The following is a 22,056-nucleotide window of genomic DNA, read 5'->3' on the forward strand; positions in this document are numbered from 1 at the left end:
CCCGGGGAAGGGAGGCCACGTGGAGGCAAAGAGAAACAGAAGAGGCCGAGTCTTAGCTTGGAGCGTCCAGGGCTCAGGCCTGGCAGGGGAGGGTATTTCCAAGGACCTCACCCCCTGCCCCCCTGCCCCGCTGCTTGGAGCTGACAGCTGTGCTGCCAGGGCCGGGTCTGCCCTGTGGGTGTAGTTTGTCCGCTCACCGCTGTCCCTCTCTGTGCCACCCCCCACAGCGTGGATTTTGTGAAGTGGTCCTCCCAGGGGATGCTGAGGATGAGCCCTGATGCCATGAATGCCCTTTTCAAGCCAACCATCGACAGCATCATCGAGCATCTGCGTGAGTATCCGCCAGGGCTTGGCGGCTCCGGCAGAGCCGCGAACGGGACTGACTTTTCCAGCATCACCGACCAGGCATGTGAAGTCAGGTTGGCAGCCACAGGCCCTCGGGGACCGGAAGCAGCCGGGCACCGTCCTCACCCCCCTTTCCCTTTGGCTCCCCAGACAGTGAGCTGCGGGCCGTGTGGCAGAATGACCTCCAGCCACGGGCCCTGGGCAACGTGGTCTTTGCTTTCTGTGGAAAGATCAGGAACCACAGCCCTGGCTGGGAGAAGCCACTGAGTGTGAGCCAGAGAAAGGTCCCCAGGAGGGGAGACGGCGTCTGGCCACGTTGCTCTCTGCTGCCTCGTGGCCTCCCCCAGGGCCACACGGGAGACTCACCGGGGACCCTTTTCAGTATCTAGCCCCCCCCCCATGACCCTACCCCCCACTTACCAAATCACAACCCCTACGAAACCAAAGAATAATGTTTGTTTATTTACTTAATATTCTTATTGCTTTTTATTTTTTTATTATTTTTTTTTAAATATATTTTATTGCTTTTTTACAGAGAGGAAGGGAGAGGGATAGAGAGTTAGAAACATCGATGAGAGAGAAGCATCGATCAGCTGCCTCCCGCACACCCCCTACTGGGGATGTGCCTGCAACCAAGGTACATGCCCTTGACCGGAATCGAACCTGGGACCCCTCAGTCTCCAAGCTGACGCTCTATCCAGTGAGCCAAACCAGCGAGGGCCTTATTGCTTTTTAGATAGAGGGAAAGAGAGAGGGAGAGAGGAACATCAATGCAAGACATCAGCCCGTTGCCTCCTGCAGGCCCCCTACCGGGGACCGAGCCTACAACCCGGGCAGGTGCCCTGACCAGGAATCAAAGGTGCAGCCTTTCGGTGCCTGGGACAACTCCCAGCTGAGCCGCACCCACCAGGGCCACAGAGCAGCATTTTAAGCGCCTGCCTTGCCTTCCTTAGCAGAGCCACAGGTTTGTGAGGGTTAGGAGTAGCCTTTAGGCATCGCAAATTACTACTTTACACGATCGCCACCTCTGCTAAAATGGTATCTACTTAGCAGTAGCTTTGGCTGATGCTCTGAGCATAGTGGTGTGCAACCCCCTCTCTCTAAAGGACCAGCTCTCCACTAATTCTGTTCACACCAAGCCTGTCCTCCAGGTGGCTGTGTCCACGCCCCACATGCTCAGGCCACCCCGTCCCCGTGCTGCTGGCTCTGGTGACAGGACGGTGTCCTTCCCTCTCCCCTCGCAGGGGACCTGTTCCAGAAGCCCGAGGTGTCCACGGTCAAGTTCCTCTTCCTGGTGGGCGGCTTCGCAGAGGCGCCCCTCCTGCAGCAGGCGGTCCAGGCCGCCTTCGGGGACAAGTGCCGCATCATCATCCCCCAGGACGTGGGCCTCACCATCCTCAAGGGCGCCGTGCTCTTCGGCCTGGACCCCGCCGTCATCAAGGTGCGCCGGTCCCCGCTCACCTACGGGGTGGGTGTGCTCAACCGCTACGTGGAGGGCAAGCACCCGCCCGAGAAGCTGCTGGTGAAGGACGGCACCCGCTGGTGCACCGACGTCTTCGACAAGTTCATCGCCGCCGACCAGTCCGTGGCGCTGGGCGAGCTGGTCAAGCGCAGCTACACGCCCGCCAAGCCCTCCCAGCTCGTCATCGTCATCAACGTGTACAGCTCCGAGCGCGACAACGTGAGCTTCATCACCGACCCCGGGGTGCGCAAGTGCGGCACGCTCCGCCTGGACCTCACGGGCACCGGCGGCACCGCGCCCGCCCGGAGGGAGATCCAGACCCTCATGCAGTTCGGGGACACCGAGATCAAGGCCATGGCCGTCGACGTCGCCACCTCGAAGAGCGTCAAGGTGGGGATCGACTTCTTGAATTACTGACGGGCCCTCGCGGCGGCCTGCCCCTCGGACTCAGCCCACCTGCACCTGCCGACCTCAACCCTGACTGTCCTTTCCCTGCCCTTGACCCTTGACACGGCGCACCCGAGCTGCAGCAGGCGGATGAGACTGGAGCTAGAAATACCAGGGCCAGAAGCACAGAGGGGTTTCTGCGGGCACACTGGCGTCGGGAAATTCAGATTGAGGTTTGGGGGTAAGAAACCCAAGGGAGAGCAGCTGGTTTCATGGGCCCCCGGCAGAACACCCACCCGGCGAGGGAGCCAGGACATCTCTGCACCCGGATGAGCTCGCTCTCAACACCCCTCCGTCGAGCAGAACCAGGATGCTCTGTGACTGTCCTTCTGGATCCGAAAGGCGAGCGCTGAGCAGGACGAGATTCTCCATCTCCCTGAGGCTTTTCCTTTCGCCTGTTTTGGGCAGCAGTTGCTGTAAAGTGCCCCCCCCCCCCCCCCCCCCCGCCATCTGCAGTTCGTTGCTTTTCCTGGTCATGCGATTGAAAGTGGAGATTCGGTGGGAAGCTGGAGCGCGTTTCACGGGTGGGAGAAGACTGCCTACACTGGGCACTATTTCAGGTTCGCGTTTAAATTCCAAATTGGTTCTGTGGAGAATCACTGTGGCTGGGCGGATCCCGGGGATTGGTGTGAGGGGAGAGCTGACACCTCAGCGTTTCAGCAGGTAGAAGCTCGCTGCGATGGAAATGAACGTCCCCTACGCCGTGTCACTTCTGGCATCAGGAGGCCAAGTCCCCACTTCCGAATTCATCAGTAATTCTAGGACGTCCGGGTGAGGAAATGAGGTTGCCCAGGAGTCCGGAACAGCTCCTCGTTTTGAAAACATATTTCAAATGAACTCCGTCCTCCCAGCTCACACTCTTCCCCCTAAAGGGTTTGGCCATTTATTCCTACGTTTTCAAAGGGTTAGAAATGTGTGAGTGACGTCATCAGTTTTAAAGTCCGTCCGAAAGGAACCGTAGGTCTACGCTGGACGGGCCAAGCCAGATGTTTTCCAAAGCCGCTCTGTGAGTCTCCGGCACGAGGGCGCTGGTTCAAAGCAGGTTCCTGGAAATGTCCAATGGCTACCTTGTTCACCTGGAACTGTTACGACTGGTGTAATACTGTGCACCAGCTAGATGTAAGTGAAAAAGAAAAAGCAGTTTCCTGGATCCTATCCCTTTTATGCACTGAAGTCCCATCTTGGCGAGGAGACCAAGGCTGCGATTTCAGTAGACGCTGCGGGGACTGTGGTTTAGCTGTGTGTGAGGGCTCCTCACTAGGATCTTGTCGGAAGCTGACATGCAGACCAGAGCTGCCACCCGGCCTTCCCGTCGGTCTGGGCTCCCCTCGGGACAGGGTTTGCAGGAAGAACAGCCATCCCACACTTGCCCTCTGGTGAGTGGGGCTGGGGCCCCACCCGGCTTGAGGAGGTGCTTTTGACCCTCACAGGAGGGGCCTGGGGAGGAAGGCGACGCCTAAGAAAGGGGCTGCTGAGGAACCAGCGGTGGGGCCTGTGCTCTCTCCTTCCTTCCAGTCTTCTCCAACCTTCCAGGACCAGTTGAGAAAGAACCCTGGGTCTGATCACAGCCCACCCGATCTGTTCAGCACCATCTCTCCCGCCTGCTGGAGCCCGCTCCGGTGTTAAATCCCTGGGAGCATGCGTAACGCACGGAGGGAGGCTGGGCGAACCAACTTCCATGCGCATTGGATTCTCACACCCATCCTCGGCCGATACGCAGATGTGAACGAGCATTTTCGTGTCATTTTAACATGTCTCCCTCGTCACCTTGCCTGCCGCAGAATTCCCTAGTAGAGCGCGCAACACCACGGACCACGACTAGGGGGTGCTAGTCACACCACCGCCAGGGGCGCGCTGGTGCCGCAGAGGTGCTGCTGGTGTCCCTGCTGCCTGCTCTGCTTCCCGCACCTGCTCTGGGTCTCCGGTGTGACCAGCCATCCTCTACACACAGGACCTTTCAGCTTCGTTATAAGTAATATAATTTTATGTACAGACAGTATCAGAATATTGTACAGATTCTTTATTTCTACAATGTGCTTTTTTTTTGTTTAAAAAATAGGAAAATGCTCTTTGCATTTTGTTGATGACATTGCTGCCTTTAACTTCCCCTGGTTTCCTTTCTTCCCTGCGCTGACCGCTCCTTAGTTTGTACCGATACTACCCTATGGACTGTGTACGCAAGACCGAGCCACAGACAGAGGTGCCTGGGGTCCGAATACCCGGAGCACATGGGCCTCCTGGGTCGGCAGCTTCGTCAGACTCGTCTACACACGCGTCCTTCCCAAAGGGTCACAGTTTGCAGTTAAGGGAGCATAATAATGTGCAGATTCTCCTGTCCGGTCTCCGAGCTGAACGCTGGGTTCTGTAAGCAGTGGCTCTGCAGGAAACTCTCTGCGGCTCTGCAGGCTGCCCCGCTCTCCTTGTGGGACAGAGCAGCCCCTCTGAGGGCCAAGTGGGGTCCATGGGCGGGAGGTGCTCAGGTCGCCAGGGTCAAAGGAGGCCTCCGGTGGGAGCAGATCCAGCTCTTTCACTGGATCAGGTGTCAGGGTGGCTGACATGGCCAAGTCCCCCTCTTTCTGGCTAAGGAAGGCCTTTCCCGCCTTGCGTCAAAGACGTCTCCTTGTCTATTTCTCTTACTATCAGCCGGTTGAAACGGGAAATGTGGGCAAATAGAGGGTGGAGAGGGAGTAGTCCTTTTACTGGACTTGCTTCTGGCCCCAGAGATGCAGCCCCAAGAGTGGAACTCCTTAGAAGGCATCCCCCAAACCCATCCCTGCTCCCCTTTCCCCCGTGGAAATATTCACGAGTAAGCGGACTGGGTGGGCAAGTACACTCGGACACGTTTTCTAACCTTAGGAAGTTGCTGCAAGGCCTGTTGTCTTGACACATCACTCAGCTGTCCCTGGCGTGTTATCCGATGTTCACTTTTCCTGGAAGCAGAACGGTCAAAGGGTTTCTTTTGTACCTGCCCTTTCTGCACACAGCAGGCATTCGTCAGTTCTCAAGGACAGACAAGTTACAGAAAAGAGAGGAAGGAGGAGGAGCCCTGCGAGCCTGTGTGCGTAGCGGTGGCCAAGATGCGTCCAGTTCACAGAGCCTGCCCTCCCCCTAGAATGATATTTAGATCAAGTTTAGCTTTTAGCGTCCAGGTCTGGTTAACTGCCAGGGTGGCCTAGAATCGCATGCACCAATATACCCAGGAGTCAAAATGCAATATTAGTCGGCGATCGAACTTCACATTGTAGAGACAAAATAGCTGTGATTAAGCCGCATACGTATGCTGGGAAATGGCTTAACCGGATGACTAGTATAAAGGTTGTTGGCCGTAATGCTATACCTCTCGTCTGCTTGGAATAAGGAACTAGATTCTCAAATGGGTCTTGTTCAAGCTTCACAGAACTTTGTGGCAACTCACGACTCGACAAGGTTGTATCTGCAAACTCTGTCTTCACAGATTCTAATAAAACAAAGCTCTGGATTTCGTGTGGCCCAGACTTTTTCCCCCCGATTCTGACTGTGTAAATGGAATTTTAGATCCATCACTACCGACCTCCCCATCCCCATCTCAGGTGGAGGTAGATTTTTCAGGTGCGTCCTTAGGTGTGGCAAGCTTCATTAACTTTCCTTCCAACACGAGGGGCCCCTCTGCTCCCTGGGAAGGCTCCATTGATGTCTCTAGCCCCTTTCCCTCCAAGCGGGAGGGAAGCAGATAAACCAGCATGGCCACAGGCAACTCCGTGGCAGGCAAACGAAAAGGCTGTTGAAAAAATGGCTCAAGGTCAGGCGCCGGTGCCCGGGGCCTCTGGCGTCCTAGCGGACACACCACACTGGCTGCTGCTCCATGTCTGGGTCTCCCTCCAGAGTTGGCTCCAGAAGCTGCTGGGTCCTGTGGGTGGGGGGAGGCTGGGAAGTGCAGTAGACAAACAAGCACACGCGTGTTGGACAAGTGCACAGGCGGACAGGCCTCCGCTGCCTTCTAGGGAGCGGCTGGGGCCAGCAGGCTGGAGGCCACGCATCCCCTCCGAGTGGCCAGCGGGCCTCTTGTCATTCCAACGCAATGAAGGCTCAGGTCCCCGCCCCCTCAGTGCCCACAAGACCAGGCCGGTTAGAGGGACTGCGGCCCCCCATTTTGGTGCATTGCCCCTACTCCCTGCTGCCGGTCCAGGCTACCTGGAAACCCACCTTTCCTAACAGACCAAAGGCGGGGGCGGGGGGCGGAGCCCAAGGGAAACACCTGTATTTGAAACCCGCCTCGCACCAGGCCCTCCAGCCCCAACGCAGGCCCTGGTGGTCGCATCACGGAAGGCGGTTTGACCTGGATCCCTTCGCGTGCCCCTCCCCCCAACTCCAAAACCCGGGGAGCCCAGCTAGCTGGGGGAGGCCGGGAAGGAGGTCCGCTTTGGAGACCAGGCATTTGTGGGGCTACTGAGCGGGGCGCAAGGTGAAGCGCCCCCACATTCACTCGGCTCACCCGCCTCCCTGGCACCGATGTGGGGCTGCGGGAGGGGGAGGCGGGGGGCGGGGAGGGGAGGGAGGGGGAGGAGCTGGCTGAGGAGCCCAACCGTCACGCTCCCCCTCCCCCCTCCCTGGCGGGTGAGCGCACAAAGGCCTGGAGGCGGGGCGGAGGCCACGCGTGTGCAGGAGGCTCCGCTGGCCGCGATCCAGGCCTGCCCAGGTGGGCGACTCGGGAGGGGCTCCGAAACGGGAGGTGGGCTCCGGTGTCCCAGCGTTCAGACCCCGACCCCCTCGCACATCTCCCCTCCAAGCTCCTCCTGCCCCCTCCTCCAGGCAGGCCTCCCAGCTCACCACCTGCCGCGCTGGGCGCTGCTCCCTCCCCAGCGGCTTACTTTTGGGCAACAGAACCCTGCCCCTCGGAGTTAGATTGGGCAGCAGAACCCTGCCCCTCGGAGTTTAGAGATCGTCCCGCACCCTCCCTGGACGCGACAGCCCTCACACAATTATCCAGCCTCTGTGCCGCCCACCCACCCTCCGTCCAATGGGGACCTGAGTAGGAACGAACCCTTAGTGTGGCCATGAGGATTTTACCAGAATGCAGCCCCGCGGTCCCCTAGCAAGCGGCCTGTAAATGTCTGAACTGTTTAAATTAGATTCCCATCCTTGCCCACTAAACCTGACACCGCGACCCTCCCCTCACGCCCTGAGGCCACGTGTCCCAGTGGGAGGGCATCACTTTTTTTTAACATGTTTTTCCCATTGATTTTAGACGGAGTGGAAGGGCGGGGAGAGTCAGAGAGGGAGGAACATCCATGGGAGGGAGAAACATGGATTACTTGCCTCCAACATGCGCCCCAACTGGAGTCAGGCATTCCACCTGCCACCAGGGTAAGTGCCCCACCTCCCACGGGAACGAACCCAGGATCCTTTAGTCCGAGGGGCCCATGCTCCAACCACTGAGCCAAACCGGCCCGGGAGGGAGGGCATCCCTTTTAAGAGATGACCTGGCTTGGCGGGTGGGCCTGGCAGCCTCCACTCGCGCTGCTGGACCTGCCCATCTCAGAGGGGCCTGCTGGCCATCCCTGCAGAGGGAAGGGGCCTGGCTGTGGGACGGCACCCACAGGAACTGATGATCAGGGTCCCCACCTTCCTCTCTCACCCAACCTGGACGCCACGCCAGCCTCTGGGGATTTCCGACCCCTGCAGCCAGAGCTTGCTCTGCTGCTTTGCTGTGGGAACAACGCCCTGTGATTGGCAGGATGTGGAGCAGCATCCTGGACATCAGGAGCACCCCATCCCCCAGTCATGACAACCCCAAATGTCTCCAGACCCTGCCAGGTGTCCTGAGGGGGTGGGGGATGGGGACCTGATTCCCCCTGGATGAAGAAAGGCTCTGGGGTGAGTGCGCCTCACCCTGCCCCCCTCAGGTTCTCCAGCAGGGACACCGGTGGGTGGGGGTCTGCACACCTGTTATCTGAGTTCACGTCCGAGTCCTGGTTACGTTGGCGGAGCTGCTTCTCCTTCCCCGCCCCCTGGCAGGCTCACGCTATGCCCAAGGCTCCAGCTCCCTCCACGTGAGTTCTTAACGCAGGGACGTTGGGTGCGAATTCCATCCCGTCTTCCCTTTGTTAGCCTTGTTAGCCGAGTACAACGCCATGGACTCGCCCCAGGTCTTCATGAGGCAGCTGCCCGTCACCCCAGGCTACAGCGGTAAGTGGTGCGGTAAGTGGTGCAGAGACGGGCCTGGCACGAGAGCCAGAGTCCTGGTTCCTGGCCCTGCTCTGGCCCATTGTTCACGTGTGTCTGGCGGATGGGGCCAGTACAAGTGCTTGGGCTTTTAAGATACGTGGTTGACGGTGGCTGATCACTGGGCTCTGATAAGTGAGAGATACAACTTAGGCCAAGTCTCCCCGGACGGGACCCGGTGTGCAGGGAGCACTGAGCTAACGTCCACCAAATGCATCCGGACCAGACTGGACACAGTGCTGAGGCCCTGGCCTTCCTCCCCAGCTGGGCTCTCTGGAGTTTTCCGATGGACGGTGCCTATGGTCCCGTTCCTCCTCGTGTCCTTGTGAGGGACGATGACCGGCTCCTCAGAACGGCCCCGCTTTTAGCACGGACAGTCCTGTGTTCCAGGAAATGCCTTGGCACCTGGACAATTGGTCACCCCACCTAACGGGCTGACCAGTTCTGGGCAACTGAGAAGGTACCAGGTCACATCGCTGTGACAAGTCCAGTGACCCCTGTGGCCCTCAGCTCTCTCACAGGTGTCCTCAGGAGGGGAGATGCGGGGGCCTCTTCCACGGTTGCCCAGCCTCACCTGGTCCTACTGGTTGACTGAGACAACAGGCTTTGGGTTCTAACAAACTGAGCTTCCAGGTTCTGCCTGGCCATTGTCTGTATGGCTGTGAGTTACTTACCTCTCGATGGTAAGTAAATATTTCTGTAAAATGGGTGTATTTGTTCCCGAGGGCTGTCCTTTGAAACAACAGATATTTGTTATCTCGCCATTCTGGGGGCCAGAAGTCTAAAACCAAGGAGTGGGCAGGGCCGGGCTCCCTCGAAGGCCCCAGGGGAGGGCCCTTCCTGCCTCTTCCAGCTTCTGGTGGCCCCGGCATTCCTTGGCTTGTGGCAGCATCACCGCCACCTCCGCCTCCATCTTCACACGACTCTCCACGCGGCCTCCTGCCCTGTGTCTGCATCTGTGTGTCTCAAAGCTCTGTCCGTCCTTTTTATAAGGACACCAGGCGTTGGATTTAGGGCCCACCCTAAATCCGGGATGATCTTATGTCTGATCCTTAAGGACATCGGCAAAGACCCTATTTCCAGATAAGGTCACATTCACAGGTGCCAGGGGTTGGAACTTGTATTGGGGAGGTACAGATCTGCCAACTGCAAGGGGAAGTCATGGATTTTGTATAAGATTGTTGTGGGGATTAAAGGAGCCAGCCTGTGTAACCTATTTAAAATGCCTTGGCCCTTAGCAAGACTCAGAAAAGGTAGCTTGTGTTCCTGTTTGTGACATAAAATCTACACCGAGCCCTAACCGGTTTGGCTCAAGGGTCCCAGGTTCGATTCCAGTCAAGGGCATGTACCTTGGTGGCGGGCACATCCCCAGCGGGGAGGTGTGCAGGAGGCAGCTGATCGATGTTTCTCTCTCATTGATGTTTCTAACTCTCTAACCCTCTCCCTTCCTCTCTGTAAAACATCAATAAAATATTAAAAAAAATCTACACCAATCGAAGTGGCCCTGTCAGAGGAGAAGCCACAGTGGCAAGGCCCCTGGCTTTCTCCAGTCTCCCCCCTGACATCAGGGTATGTGCTAATTGCCCAAGGGTTGGGGAGACTGACCTTGGAGGACTTCAAGGTCAGTCTAGTAATTAGATTCTTCTTTGAGGTGGCCAGGGCTAGGGGTTTTTGCTTTCCACCATGAAGCCAGGTTTTCTTGACTTGGGGACCAGGCAAAAAGATTGGGCTTCAATCAGGAGGGTTCATTTATTTATTTGGCAGCTTAAAACCAAGCTTTTACCCAGTTTATCCTCGTTTGTCCTTTTTTTTTTTTTTTTTAAAGTGGTTTCGTTGTGGCAGTATTATAGTACGTAGGATTTCAGCATCCAGTGTAAATACATAGCTGTGTTTGACCCATACTAATTGTAATGATTCTCTGTTGTTTTGTGGGACATGGTGAAAAATTGTTCTGGGCTGCGTCTCAGCGATAACGAGTTTACCTTTTTGTGTAATAGGTCTGTGCTTTTAATAAGCCCGCAATTTCCCAATGGTCGGCCAAGAAAGATCCCCAGTTGCATTTGGGAAGTGTCAAGGAAAATAAACTTTCTCTCTGAAAACACGAGTGATTTCAGTTGCTCCTCAGACTTCATTTCGGCCCATGACACGCTTTCCCCATTCACCCCATTCACCGTCCAGCCTCACCTCAGGGGCTTTGCTAGCAGAGACCCTGACTGTTATCGCCTGGGTGGAAAGGGGCCTTCCCTCCCCCGAGTCAAGGTCATTGTTTTTGTGGCCGTGGGAGGGCCCAGCCGCAGGGGAAACAGCAGCCCAGCTTGTCTGAATGGCCTTTAGGGAAATGCAGAGCCCTGGGCCCAGGAAGACATGGCAAGCTCTGGGCCGAGAGTCTGGGCCGCGCTTGCTGAAGGCTTGCCCCCCTCCCCTCCCGCAGGCTTCATCCCCTACCTGAGCTGCGAGGGCACCTCCAGCGAGGACCACATGTCCCGCTGCCTGCAGGCCTTCCGGGAGAAAACACAGCGCTACAAGGACCAGCAGAAGGAGTTCTGCCACGCGGTGGCCATGGACCCCAAACTGAAGCCCATCTGCCGGGAGGAAACGGTCCTGCGGGTGCTGCACCAGTACTACCAGGAGCACCACCCCTTGCTTCTGGGTACTGGCTCCCCGAAGGCAGCCCCCTTCACCCCTGGGGCCCAAGTGAGGCTCCGGCAGGGATGTCCCTTGTCTGAGGTCAGACCTGGGTTTGAACGCAGCTCCTCCAGGTCCCAGCTGGGTGGGACAGGGCTTTGCACTGATAACCACAGAACCCACTGAGAATAGAATTATGTACCATTAATCATCACAACAGTGATGTGCCCGGGACCATTTTTCAGGGGTAAAGGCTTATAGGGAACGTAATGGACTGATTTTCTTTATTATTACTACTGTTTGAGGACTTTCAAGGACACGATTCTTGTGCTTCACAATTGTTTAAGACATCGCAGAGAGCATTTGCCGAAGAGGTTGTGATTTAGCCCAGCTCTGCAGCTATTTGCTGTGGGACCGAAGGCAGGTTGCTTCCCCTCTCTGGGCTCCAATTTTTACAGCCAGGGCCTGGAAAGATGGACTAGATGTTCCCTAGGGTGCCTTCCAGCTCTGAGGTTATGGGACTCAGTGGCCTAATTGGATTTTTACAGCCACTGGAGGAGGCTGATGGGGCAGTAACCTTTTACCTCACAAATGTGCAAGCGCCCGAGGTCAGCCAGCCAGGCAGTCAAACCTGCAGGCAGGTTCCAGGGCGGATGGCCCTTCCTTCCTTCCTTCCTTCCTTCCTTCCTTCCTTCCTTCCTTCCTTCCTTCCTTCCTTCTTGATTTCAGGGAGAGGAAGGGAGAGGGAGAGAGAGAGAGAAAAACATCAGTGATGAAAGAGAATCATCGATCAGCTGCCTCCTGCACGCCTCACACTGGGGATGGAGCCCACAACTTGGGCATGTGCCCTGACCGGGAATCGAGCTGTGACCTCTTGGTTCATAGGTCAATGCTCAACCACTGAGCCATGCTGGCTGGGCTCTTCACCTCTTTTGTTAAAAATATATTTTTTTTGATTTCAGAGAGGAAGGAAGAGGTAGAGAGATAGAGACATCCATAATGAGAGAGAATCATTGATTGGCTGCCTCCTGCGTGCCCCCCACTGGGGATCGAGCCTGCAACCTGGGCATGTGCCCTGACCAGGAATTGAACTGTGACCTCCTGGTTCATAGGTCGACGCTCAACCCCTGAGCCACGCGGCCGGCCTCTTCACCTCTTTAAAATCTCCGTTTCCTCCTCCATAAAGTGGAGGTAATAATAGCACCAACTTCCCCTGGCTTGTGAGAGAATGAAATGGGAGGCTGTATGTGTAACTCCAACCAAGGTGCCTGGCACGGAGAGTCCACCAGCCAGTGGCAGCTGCCATTAGGACCCCTACAGGCCTAGGGGTCCACCAGGGCTAACTGTTGGGGTGCTAGCCAACTCGGGGGCCCTGCCCAGGGGTGGCTTCTCCGAGCCCTCAGGAAGCGTGGGTCTCTGTACAGAATGCCGACACCTGAGGAAGCCTCTGGAGGAGCCCCCGATCCCCGGCTGGGCGGGCTACCTGCCCAGAGCCAGGGTCACCGAGCTGGGCTGCGCCACCCGGTACTCGGTCATGGCCAAGAACTGCCACCGGGACTTCATGGACCTCCTGGAGCGGTCCGAGAGAGCGCACCTGAAGCCCTATGAGGAGTAAGTCTGGCTCGGGCGGGCGGGACGCAGGCGACAAGGGGCAGGGCCGACCCCGGCCAGGCCTTCCCGCTGCCCCATCCCAGCACCAGGACAATGTGGTGTCTGGTTTGTTTTCCACGGGCCTCGTTTGTAGCTGCCCGGCCTTCCTCGTGGCCAGCCGCCCCGCATTCCCCGTCTGTGCCCAGCATTCTCCGCAAGTCCTGCTTGTGGTCCTTGCTGGTTTACAGGGAGAGGCTGGGAGTGAAAACCAACAACGGGGTCACCCTCCTGGCAGCAGCCTAAGGCCCCAGGGTGCCGAGGGAGGGCAGGGGCAGGGCACGGCACAGGGTGGCGCGTGTGGCCTCAGTTTTCCCTTCTGTAAAATGGAGATGATAATCCTTCCCTTTAGGATAAATGGTAAGGATTAGAAATAAACATCTCGGCTCGCACAGAAACGGCATAGGTTCTGTTTATTCTTATCTCCATTACTAATCAAAGGAGTGACTCCATGACTTTTGTCCTTATTTTAGAATATACGGAGGGAGGTCCACGCAGCCTCCTCCTGCTCCTTCTCCAAAAGTTTTGCAGCACGAATGGCTGCCGAAATACCCGGACTCTTCCGTACCAGGTGAGCCAGGGCTCTCCTCCCTTCCTGCTGGCTATTTTTTTTCTTTTTGGTTAATCCTCACCCGAGGATATTTTTCCATTGATTCTTAGAGAGAGTAGAAGAGAGGGAGACACAGAGAGAGAAACGTAATCACTGATGTGAGAGACACATCGACGGGCTGCCTCCCGCATGCGCCCCGACTGGGGCCGGGGATTGAGTCTGCAACCCAGGTATGCCCTTGACCGGAATCAAACCTTGGACCTTTCACTTGACTATATTCGAACCCTGGACCCTTCAGCCCACGGGTCAATGCTCTATCCACCGAGCCAAACCGGCCCAGGGCCCTTCCTGCTGTTTTTAAAAAGGGGAGGGGGGTAGGGGTGGCATGTTGGCACGGGCGTCTGCACCGCCGGGCACCTGCCTGCACCCACGGACGGTTTGTCTTGCAGACAGCAGCTGTCCTGGCCTTGGAATGCCCCCGACCGAGCACCCCCGGCCTTCGGGGACGTGTGGCTGGGCTCAGAGACCAAATCAGTGGTGCAACAGGAAGCTCTATCTGGAGCCATTGTCCTCAGCCAAGAGCCACCTCGGAGAGCCGCCCAGGGAGAGTGGACTCTAGGGGGCGCTCAGGAGCTCCCAGTCTCCCATGAGAACCTGCCCCCTTCATCCCCCAGCAGGACTAGGGAGATTTGTACCTGGGAATCCTTTTCACCCTGGCTGGTTGGAGTGGGTGTCCTGAGCGATAAAGACCTTTTGTTGTCCTGTGGGAATAAAGAGTACTTCTCAGCATCCCAGCAGCTTCTGACCTCCTGATCAGGTTTTCCCTGATTCCGACCCCGAGAAGAGCCAGGTGGGGCCCATGTCTTCCTAACCCGGAGGCAACACGGTGCCCCTGGGCCAGGCTGTGATGGAAGCCCTGCCGGCCCTGGAACCTGGCGGTCCCATCAGCGTCCTGACCTGGGAGTCCCCACGCTGTCACAGAGGCCACCCCCACCCCTACCTGGGTGTGCAGCATCCCAGTCCCCGGGAGAGCCCTGCTGGCCGTGGAGGGCCACAACCTGGGCCGCGTCAGACAGCAGAAATTTCTGGAAGTCTCCAAACTCGAGGAGTTAGCAGGGCCAGGCTCCCCCTGAAACCTTAACGAGGAATCCTTCCTTGCCTCTTCCCAGCTCCTGGAGCTGTGCCGGTGGTCCTTGGTGCATAATTCCAGTGGGTATTTTTTTTATATGTATTTTTATTGATTTCAGAGAAGAAGAGAGAGAGTTAGAAACATCAATGATGAGAGAGAATCATTGATCAGCTGCCTCCTGCACGCCCCCTACTGGGGATCAAGTCTGAAACCCGGGCATGTGCCCCTGACCGGAATCGAACCCGGGACCCTGCAGTCCACAGGCCAATGCTCTATCCACTGAGCCAAACCGGCTGGGGCTCCAGTGGGCACCCCTCTGTGACTTCGTGTCTTCACATGGCTTTGTGTCTTCGTGTTTTCTTACGAAGACGCTGGTCACCATGGATTAGGGTCCATCCTTCTCCAGTATGACTTCATCTAAATTTCGCTCATTAGGTCTGTAGGGGCCCTGTTTCCAAATAAGTCGCATTCTGAGGTACCAGCGCATAGGACTTCAACATACCTGTTTTGGGGGACACAATTCTACCCCTAACACTGGCTAAGTGCCTCTTGCCGCTGCCAGGTGCACTCTGTCCGCCCTCATGGGCACTCAGAAGAAATGGAAGCGGCTGCCGGGCAGTGAGGCCTCGGCATGAAAAGGCTCGAAGCTGCTCAGGGCCCGACGATGTGGGGAGCTCCTGCCGGGGTCCCCCCAGGGCGGGGATGTTCTCCAGGCTCCCTGGACCCCTGTGTCCCCGCAGTGGGAACCAGGAGTCAAATCTTTGATGAGAAAAAGAAGTTATATCTTGGTTTTCACTGAGTGAAACTTGGGCTTGCTTTCATGAATGTAGGGAACACACCACAGCCATACCTGTCACCTTAGACCAGTGGAATTCTCACACCTCCTCACACTCATGACATTCGTTACAAACGATGCCAGAGATGATGCTACTGCGATCACTACTCTGCCATGATTGGGATTCTTAGAGCCACCACACTGTCTGACACGCTGCTGTTCAATACAGGCCTAAAGGAACATGCTATTGCACAAATGGGTTCTTTTTACTATTTGGATACTATTTCAATATAATTTATTTGCTCTGTCAGCTCCTGTATTTTATTTTACATTTAAAAACATTATTCTGAGAAGAGGCCCACGTTTTCTCCAGGCAGCCAGGTAGCCCCTGGCACAGAAATGGTTAAGACCCTTGTCCAGGGAAACAACCAAGCAGGAGTGTAAAGAGTGAGTGTCATACAAGCCAGAACAACCGCCCAAACCCCACGGGACCTGGGATTGCAGTCTACCTGATTATTCAAAACAGTGTGATAGAAAAATGCTGCTGGGGAAAACATGATACAGTACAGGCAAAACACAGGCATAACAGCAAACCTATGTGTGTACTCACACACAAATCCTATTTATTGTGTGTGTGTTTTTTTAAAGGGTGTGTAGAGGGAGCTAAACCATAATGCCAACAATGGTTATTTAGATGATGGTGCTATCGGTCATTTTTATTTTCTTGTTTGTCTGCCACCCCCAATTTTCCACAGGCAACAGCTATCATTAACATAATCAGTAAGAAATGTTATTTTAAGTCCTTATTTGAGCCGGACTGGTGTAGCTCCATGGTTGAGTATGAACCTATGAACCAGAAGGTCACAGTTTGATTCCCTGTTAGGGCACATGCGTAGGTTGCGGTCTCCATCCCCACTAGAGGACGTACAGGAAGCAGCCAATAAATGATTCTCTCCCTTTCCCTTCCTCTCTGAAATCAATAAAAATATATTTTAAAAACAGAATCCTTATTTGGATTGATTAGGAGATATTTTAATCTTTCAGAGATTATACCTTTGCAGAAAAAAAAGTCACATCTCAGCACAAGGTAGCTGACACTCTCTTCAAAGGGCGGGGCAAGGCTCAGGGAGTAGTTGGGATATTTTCCAGTTTCCAGAAGCCCTGGGAGCGTGACCCACAAAGTCCAAGAAGAGAAAACAGGAGACAGGCCCCTCACCTGCCTGGGCGGGAGCAGTGAGCCTGCCGTCCGGCCTCTCAGACACGAACCACGGGAGGTGTAGCTGGCTGGTCCCCCCTCCCAAACCACAGAGTTTGGGGATCACTGCTCTGGGCTCAAGCTCACTGAGATCTTTGCCCTTGAAATTAAGGGGACCCACGACCACAGCGGTTCCTCGAAACTGCCCTGGTGCTAACCTCATCCACGGGATCACATCATGCATCAAAATGTAAGCTCCCACTAATTCAGCGGTTCTCAACCTGTGGGTCGCGACCCCTTTGGCAGTCGAATGACCCTTTCACAGGGGTCGCCTAAGACCATCCTGCATATCAGACATTGACATTACGATTCATAACAGTAGCAACATTACAGTTATGAAGTAGCAACGAAAATAATTTTATGGTTGGGTCACAACATGAGGAACTGTATTTAAAGGGCCAGAAGGTTGAGAACCACTGCTCTAATTCATCTGATACCAATCTTTACAAAATGGCTCCTGGCCCGGCAGGTGTGGCTCATCTGGTTGAGTGTCATCCCCTGCACCAAGAGGTCTCCGGTTCATTCCTGGTCAGGGCACATGCCCAGCTTGCAGGCTCAACCCCCAGTAGGGGGTGTGTAGGAGGCAGCCAATTGGTGTTTCTATCTCTCTCTCTCCCCCTCTCCCTTCCTCTCTTTCTAAACAAATCAATAACATATTTAAAATAATAATAAATAAGAAAGTAAAAAATGGCTTCTGTAAAACACAAAAAACAACCACCCAATGAAGTTACCAAAGAAATAAAGGGAACTTAAAAAATTGATTAATAGTATCTAATTCCTCCACAATTTCAAGATTAAGATCACCAGGTTCAATGTGCAAATCTGTAACTCCTTTTCTTGATGCCGTTCTGCATGGCGATTCTTTCCTTAATCTTTATCCTTTTTGTTTCTCGCCAGACTATAATTGCCAGAGCATTGTCTGTCTGGGCCGGTAGAGAGATGATTTTAGGGGCCTGGGATTGGTGACTGGCTGGTTCTAAACAGGCTCTCGGCCGTGGCTGTCACTTCGCTCTAGCACCATGGTTTCTACATCGAATCGGTTCAAGAAAGAAGAGAGCACAAGCAGGAAACACAAAAGTATAATGAATGTGACAGAGCCGGTACAATGGAGGGAGGATGCTGAGAGCTGGGCTTCGGTGTCATCACGTCGGTGGTGTGAAACTTAGGCACCCTAAGCCTTAGTTTTCAGTTATAAAATGAGAATACCTTCCTCAGAGGTTGTTTGGGAGGATTAAATGGGGTAATGTTCACAAAGGGTGTGGCTTACCATTTAATATATATATGTGTGTGTTTGTGTAGAGATATATATACATATATGGATTTCAGTGAGGAAAGGAGAGCTAGAAACATCCACTCTCCACAGTGGGGATCGAGCCTGAAACCTGAGCATGTGTCCTGACCGGGAATCAAACCTTGACCTCCTGGTTCATAGGTTAACACTCAACCACTGAGCCACGCCAGCCTAGCATTTTGCTAACATAAACCTCACAGGCCCTCTGCTTCCTTTTGAGCACAGCTAACAGCACCAGAAAGGAACAATAAAAAGGCAAACATGAAAAGTTCAAGTAAGGCTCAAGACCCGATGCCCTCACCTCTCTGCCCTGCTCCCAGGCCTTGCTCATCAGACCCCCTCCCCACCCCAGAATTTCAAAAGTTGGGGTCCTGGCTTCTTTCCCAGAAGGCCTCTGGGTCCCCTAAGCATTTTACTCTCCACTCTCTAAAGATGCCAGGTGTCCCCTGGTGCCCGGCCCAGAGGGAGCCCTCCACAGGTGAGCTGTCACTGTGAGACGGCCCAGGCAGGCAGAGCCCCATCCGTCCTCTCCTAGACAACCTCCATCCTCTTCCTAAGTCAGCCCCTTCCCAGAGAAAATAAAACACCCCCGACCCCAAAGGCTGACATGTTCCCAACAAATGTGACCCCAGAACCTGGAGGATGGCAAACTAACACCTCAATGTCAACCCGAGGGCATGAAAAATTTATTGCCACAAAGATACAAGAGAGCAACACATTTTTTTAACAAACGTACTTTATTGATTTTTGCAGAGAGGAAGGGAGAGGGATAGAGAGTCAAAAACATGGATCAGCTGTCTCCTGCTACTAGGGAAGTGCCCACAACCAAGGTACATGCCCTTTACTGGAATTGAACCTGGAACCCTTCAGTCTGCAGGCCGACACTCTATCCACTGAGCCAAACCGGTTAGGGCAAGAGCACCACATTTTTAACAAGGGAGAAGGGTCTGTAACTGGTTTCCTTTCACAGTGTCCTCACTGCAAAAATGATACCTGCGGAGGAGAACATGTTCAGCGTGAGGCTTGGCAGCTTGTGGAAATGTCCCCTCAGGTGAGTAAACAGCGTTTAGCCACACCCTGGAGTTCAGACCGTTTTGACTGAAAGGCTCAGCTAAAACCATGCAGAGTCCACGTGGTTCTTACTAAGCAAAACCCTGTGAAGAACACCCTCTCCTCCTGTGGCCTTTTAAGAAGCTGAAAGTGAATCAGCTGTGTCAACCACAGATTTTCAAAACATGTGGCTTTGGGTGGGCCTGGCATTGAAGTTGGGGACTGGGGTGCCTCCACCTGCCAAGAGGGGACTTTCCCTAGAGTTCAGAACCTGGGGGATTCTTCATACATTGCTTCTGGGAATGGAAAATGTGCCAGCCACTTTGGGAAATAGACTGGCAATTCTTCTAAAGGTTAAACATAGTAGTTACCACATAACCTAGCAATTCTGCTCCTAGGTATGTTCCCAAGAGTAATGAAACATATGTCCACTCAAAAACTTGTACATAAATGTTCACAGCAGCATTATTCATAATAGCCCCAAAGTGGTAACATGCCTGATGTCCATCAACTGCTGGATGGATAAATAAAAGATGGTATATCCATATAAGAGAATATTATTTGGCAGTAAAAAGGAATAAAGTACTGATCCATGTTACAACATGGATGAAACTTGAACATGTTATGCTACGTGAAAAAAGCCAGTCACAAAGAACTATACATATTGTCCTTTTATATGACATGTCCAGAATAGGAACATCTATCCAAAGAGAAAGCAGGTTGCCCAGGGCTGGAGATAAGGGGTGGTAGATCATGGGATGATGGCTGATAAGTGTGGGTTTTTTTGGGAAGGGTGATGAAATGTTCTAAAATTGACTTTAGAAATGATTCCACAACTCTGCACATATACTAAAAATCACTGAAGTATATACTTTAAATGGGTGAACACAGGCTATGAAAATTATATCTCCATAGAGATGTTGGGGGGAAGGACCATGGAGGGATGTCACTCCTGAAGAGGGTGAAGCCCGTCCAGTTGGGGCAACAGCCCAGCCATGAGATGCAGGACACCTGCCTCCTCCTTTCCTGTGGGCGTCTTTGCTAAAGACGAGCCTCCCCCATGGCTCAGCTGCAGAATGTGGCTGGATTGGAGGTCAGAGGACTGGGGTCCAAGTCCTGGTTGTGCCTCAGGCTCAAGCTCTGCTCTTGAATAAACAAAGTACTCACACAGCCGCATTGACCTCTGACCCTTCTAGTACCACGCCCAGGAATCAGGCCTATGACCATGTACTGTCAGCACAGCTAAGTCATGCAGCTGAGCAAGGTCTTCGTATGTGTTTTTGAAAATAGTTTGCAAATACTCTTCCCTCTGGCTTTCCTGGGTGGCCTTAGACACGTTATGTGACTCTGCGAACCCCACTCTTCTCATGTTAACATGAGAGCAGTTGAGAGGTGATTGAGTTTCCTTCAGACGCTGACATCTGTTGTTTTGTATCATCCTCAATTAAGGTCGCCTTTTTTCTTGCCATATTGTAAACACTGTTATGTTCTCTCCCTACTCTCACCAAGTAAGATTCCATCCTCTCAGCAAGAGAAGAGCTTGCCACTGGGAGCTAGATCCTCACACAGTCTGTATTCCTCTCAGGCCTCAGTCTCCAAACAAAACAATTTGTATGAATAAATGCACCCAATGGAAATAAACCCGAGAGTTCCTACAGCTACGGCCTGGGTGCTTTCCTTCTTGTTTGAGATAAAACGGAGTCTCTATTGGCCTGTTTCTTGAACCCATGCCTTACAATTGATGTCTTGCTCTAGCCAAGTTGAATTTGGCTTAAGGAAAATGATGATTGATTTTTCCAAGTAAATCAGATGGGTAGATGGAAAAATGCAGAGTTGAGAGGAATAGTTGGGTAGATGAATGGCTGCATGGATAAGTGGATAGGTAAGTGGTTAAGTGGATGGAGAGAAAGGGATGAAGGAATGGGTGGGTAGAAGGATATGTAGGTGGATGGGTGGGTGATTGGATATATGCATGTATGTTTGCAGAGATAGAGTGATAAGGAAATAGAGAAACAAGACTTAGGTGCAATAAAAGATACTCACATAGTCCCATATTCTCCACTTTGCACTGTGATATTCGAAGCCCCCAGTTTGTACTGGAATATATTTAGCCAATGCTTTTTCCAGAGGAACGTAACATTCTGGATTTTTCCAACGTTGATGTCCACATCAATGTCACGCACATGTTTTGTATGTGGTTTGAGGGATCCACTGCAAACATAGACATAAAGTGTTCTATCAGCTGGATAGATGAACACTAGGGTGATAGCAACCCACTGTTACTCCAAACAATGGCTGCTGCTGTTGGCTTTCTGCAATTCCCTTGACTGCCTCCATACATATCCAGGGGCACTAAAACACAAACGTATGTGTGAAGAACACACCTTTAGAATAATACGGGACTCTAGATTCTCACTGTCTTGATAGGTATCTAGAAGGAAGTCAACTACTTGGGGCGGCATATTGACTCTTTAATTTCACTGCAGGACTCTTATCTTTCTTTAAAGATTCATGTGCTTCAGCCAGGGTCATCTGTGGGCATCTCATATGTAGCATAGCAAGTAGTCAAAGAACTTTAACTTAACATGAAAATTATTATGCAAACTTAGTGAAAAAACAGAATCTAATTTTACAGCACAGTTATCCAACGCATTTTTACCAAGAGCCTCATATACCCACAAAAGCTAGGTGCTGAGGCTACCATCACAACAGGAAGCCAGCTTCATGCTTCAGGTGGAACACAGCTCACGCGGGGGAACGAGTGTGTGTGTGGGATGGGAAGGAGTTGCCATATAAATGTGCCTTGTCTAAGGAGAACATGATATTCATAAAAATTAAGCAGGGCCTGGTTCCTGTGGCTGAGAGATAGAATGTGGACTCATGAACCAGGAGGTCACAGTTCAATTCCTGGTCAGGGCACATGCCCAGGTTTTGGGTTCGATCCCCAGTAGTGTGTGTGCAGGAGGCAGCTGATCAATGATTCTCTCTCATCATTGATGATTCTCTCTTTTCCTCTCCCTTCCTTTCTCTGAAATAAAATTTTAAAAAATTAAAAAAACAACAACAGCAACCCCACAACTTCAGCAGGAAGGAAGCACTGATTGGCAATCCAGAAAGAGTCAGCCTTTAAAATCACGAGTGCTTCCTCTCTGGCCTCCCTCTTCTCCTATGGGGTGATTGAGTTAGATGCTAAGATTCTTCAACTCTGACATTCTAGGATTCAAAGGTTCTGTTTGGCTAGATGTATGTAGAAGTTTACACCCAATCTTGTATTAATAA

At 53.2% G+C, this 22,056-nt stretch overlaps 2 protein-coding genes across 5 annotated transcripts in view; both read left to right on the top strand.

The window, feature by feature from the left end:
• The window catches only part of HSPA12A (heat shock protein family A (Hsp70) member 12A), a 111,762-nt gene extending 105,984 nt beyond the window's left edge, over nucleotides 1-5,778 (top strand). For 3 of the 4 annotated variants that reach the window (XM_036335850.1, XM_036335849.1, XM_036335851.1), the window contains 2 exons: nucleotides 228-331; nucleotides 1,590-2,224. In XM_036335850.1, coding sequence (XP_036191743.1) covers nucleotides 228-331; nucleotides 1,590-2,224 — 739 coding nt within the window. Of the gene's footprint in view, nucleotides 1-227; nucleotides 332-1,589 lie in introns of all 4 variants that reach the window. The other variant, XM_036335848.1, reaches the window with a different exon arrangement.
• A 1,915-nt stretch (nucleotides 5,779-7,693) lies between these two features.
• Nucleotides 7,694-13,958, top strand: CUNH10orf82 (chromosome unknown C10orf82 homolog). Its single transcript, XM_036337331.1, has 5 exons — nucleotides 7,694-8,419; nucleotides 10,887-11,105; nucleotides 12,505-12,691; nucleotides 13,201-13,298; nucleotides 13,727-13,958. Exons 1-5 carry the CDS (start codon nucleotides 8,365-8,367, stop codon nucleotides 13,894-13,896), a joined length of 729 nt encoding a protein of 242 aa, XP_036193224.1. The 5' UTR covers nucleotides 7,694-8,364; the 3' UTR covers nucleotides 13,897-13,958.
• Nucleotides 13,959-22,056: the final 8,098 nt, after the last annotated feature.

The sequence above is a fragment of the Myotis myotis genome, unplaced genomic scaffold (genome assembly GCF_014108235.1).
Source record: "Myotis myotis isolate mMyoMyo1 unplaced genomic scaffold, mMyoMyo1.p scaffold_m19_p_15, whole genome shotgun sequence".
Classification (NCBI taxonomy): Eukaryota; Metazoa; Chordata; class Mammalia; order Chiroptera; family Vespertilionidae; genus Myotis; species Myotis myotis.

Bases quoted from the DNA above. Each gene is read 5' to 3' on its own strand.
- CUNH10orf82 (XM_036337331.1), top strand. From the start codon at position 8,365: ATGGACTCGCCCCAGGTCTTCATGAGGCAGCTGCCCGTCACCCCAGGC. The intron at 8,420-10,886 runs GTAAGTGGTGCG...CCCCTCCCGCAG, and splicing joins CGTCACCCCAGGCTACAGCG to GCTTCATCCCCTACCTGAGC. The intron at 11,106-12,504 runs GTACTGGCTCCC...GTCTCTGTACAG, and splicing joins GCACCACCCCTTGCTTCTGG to AATGCCGACACCTGAGGAAG.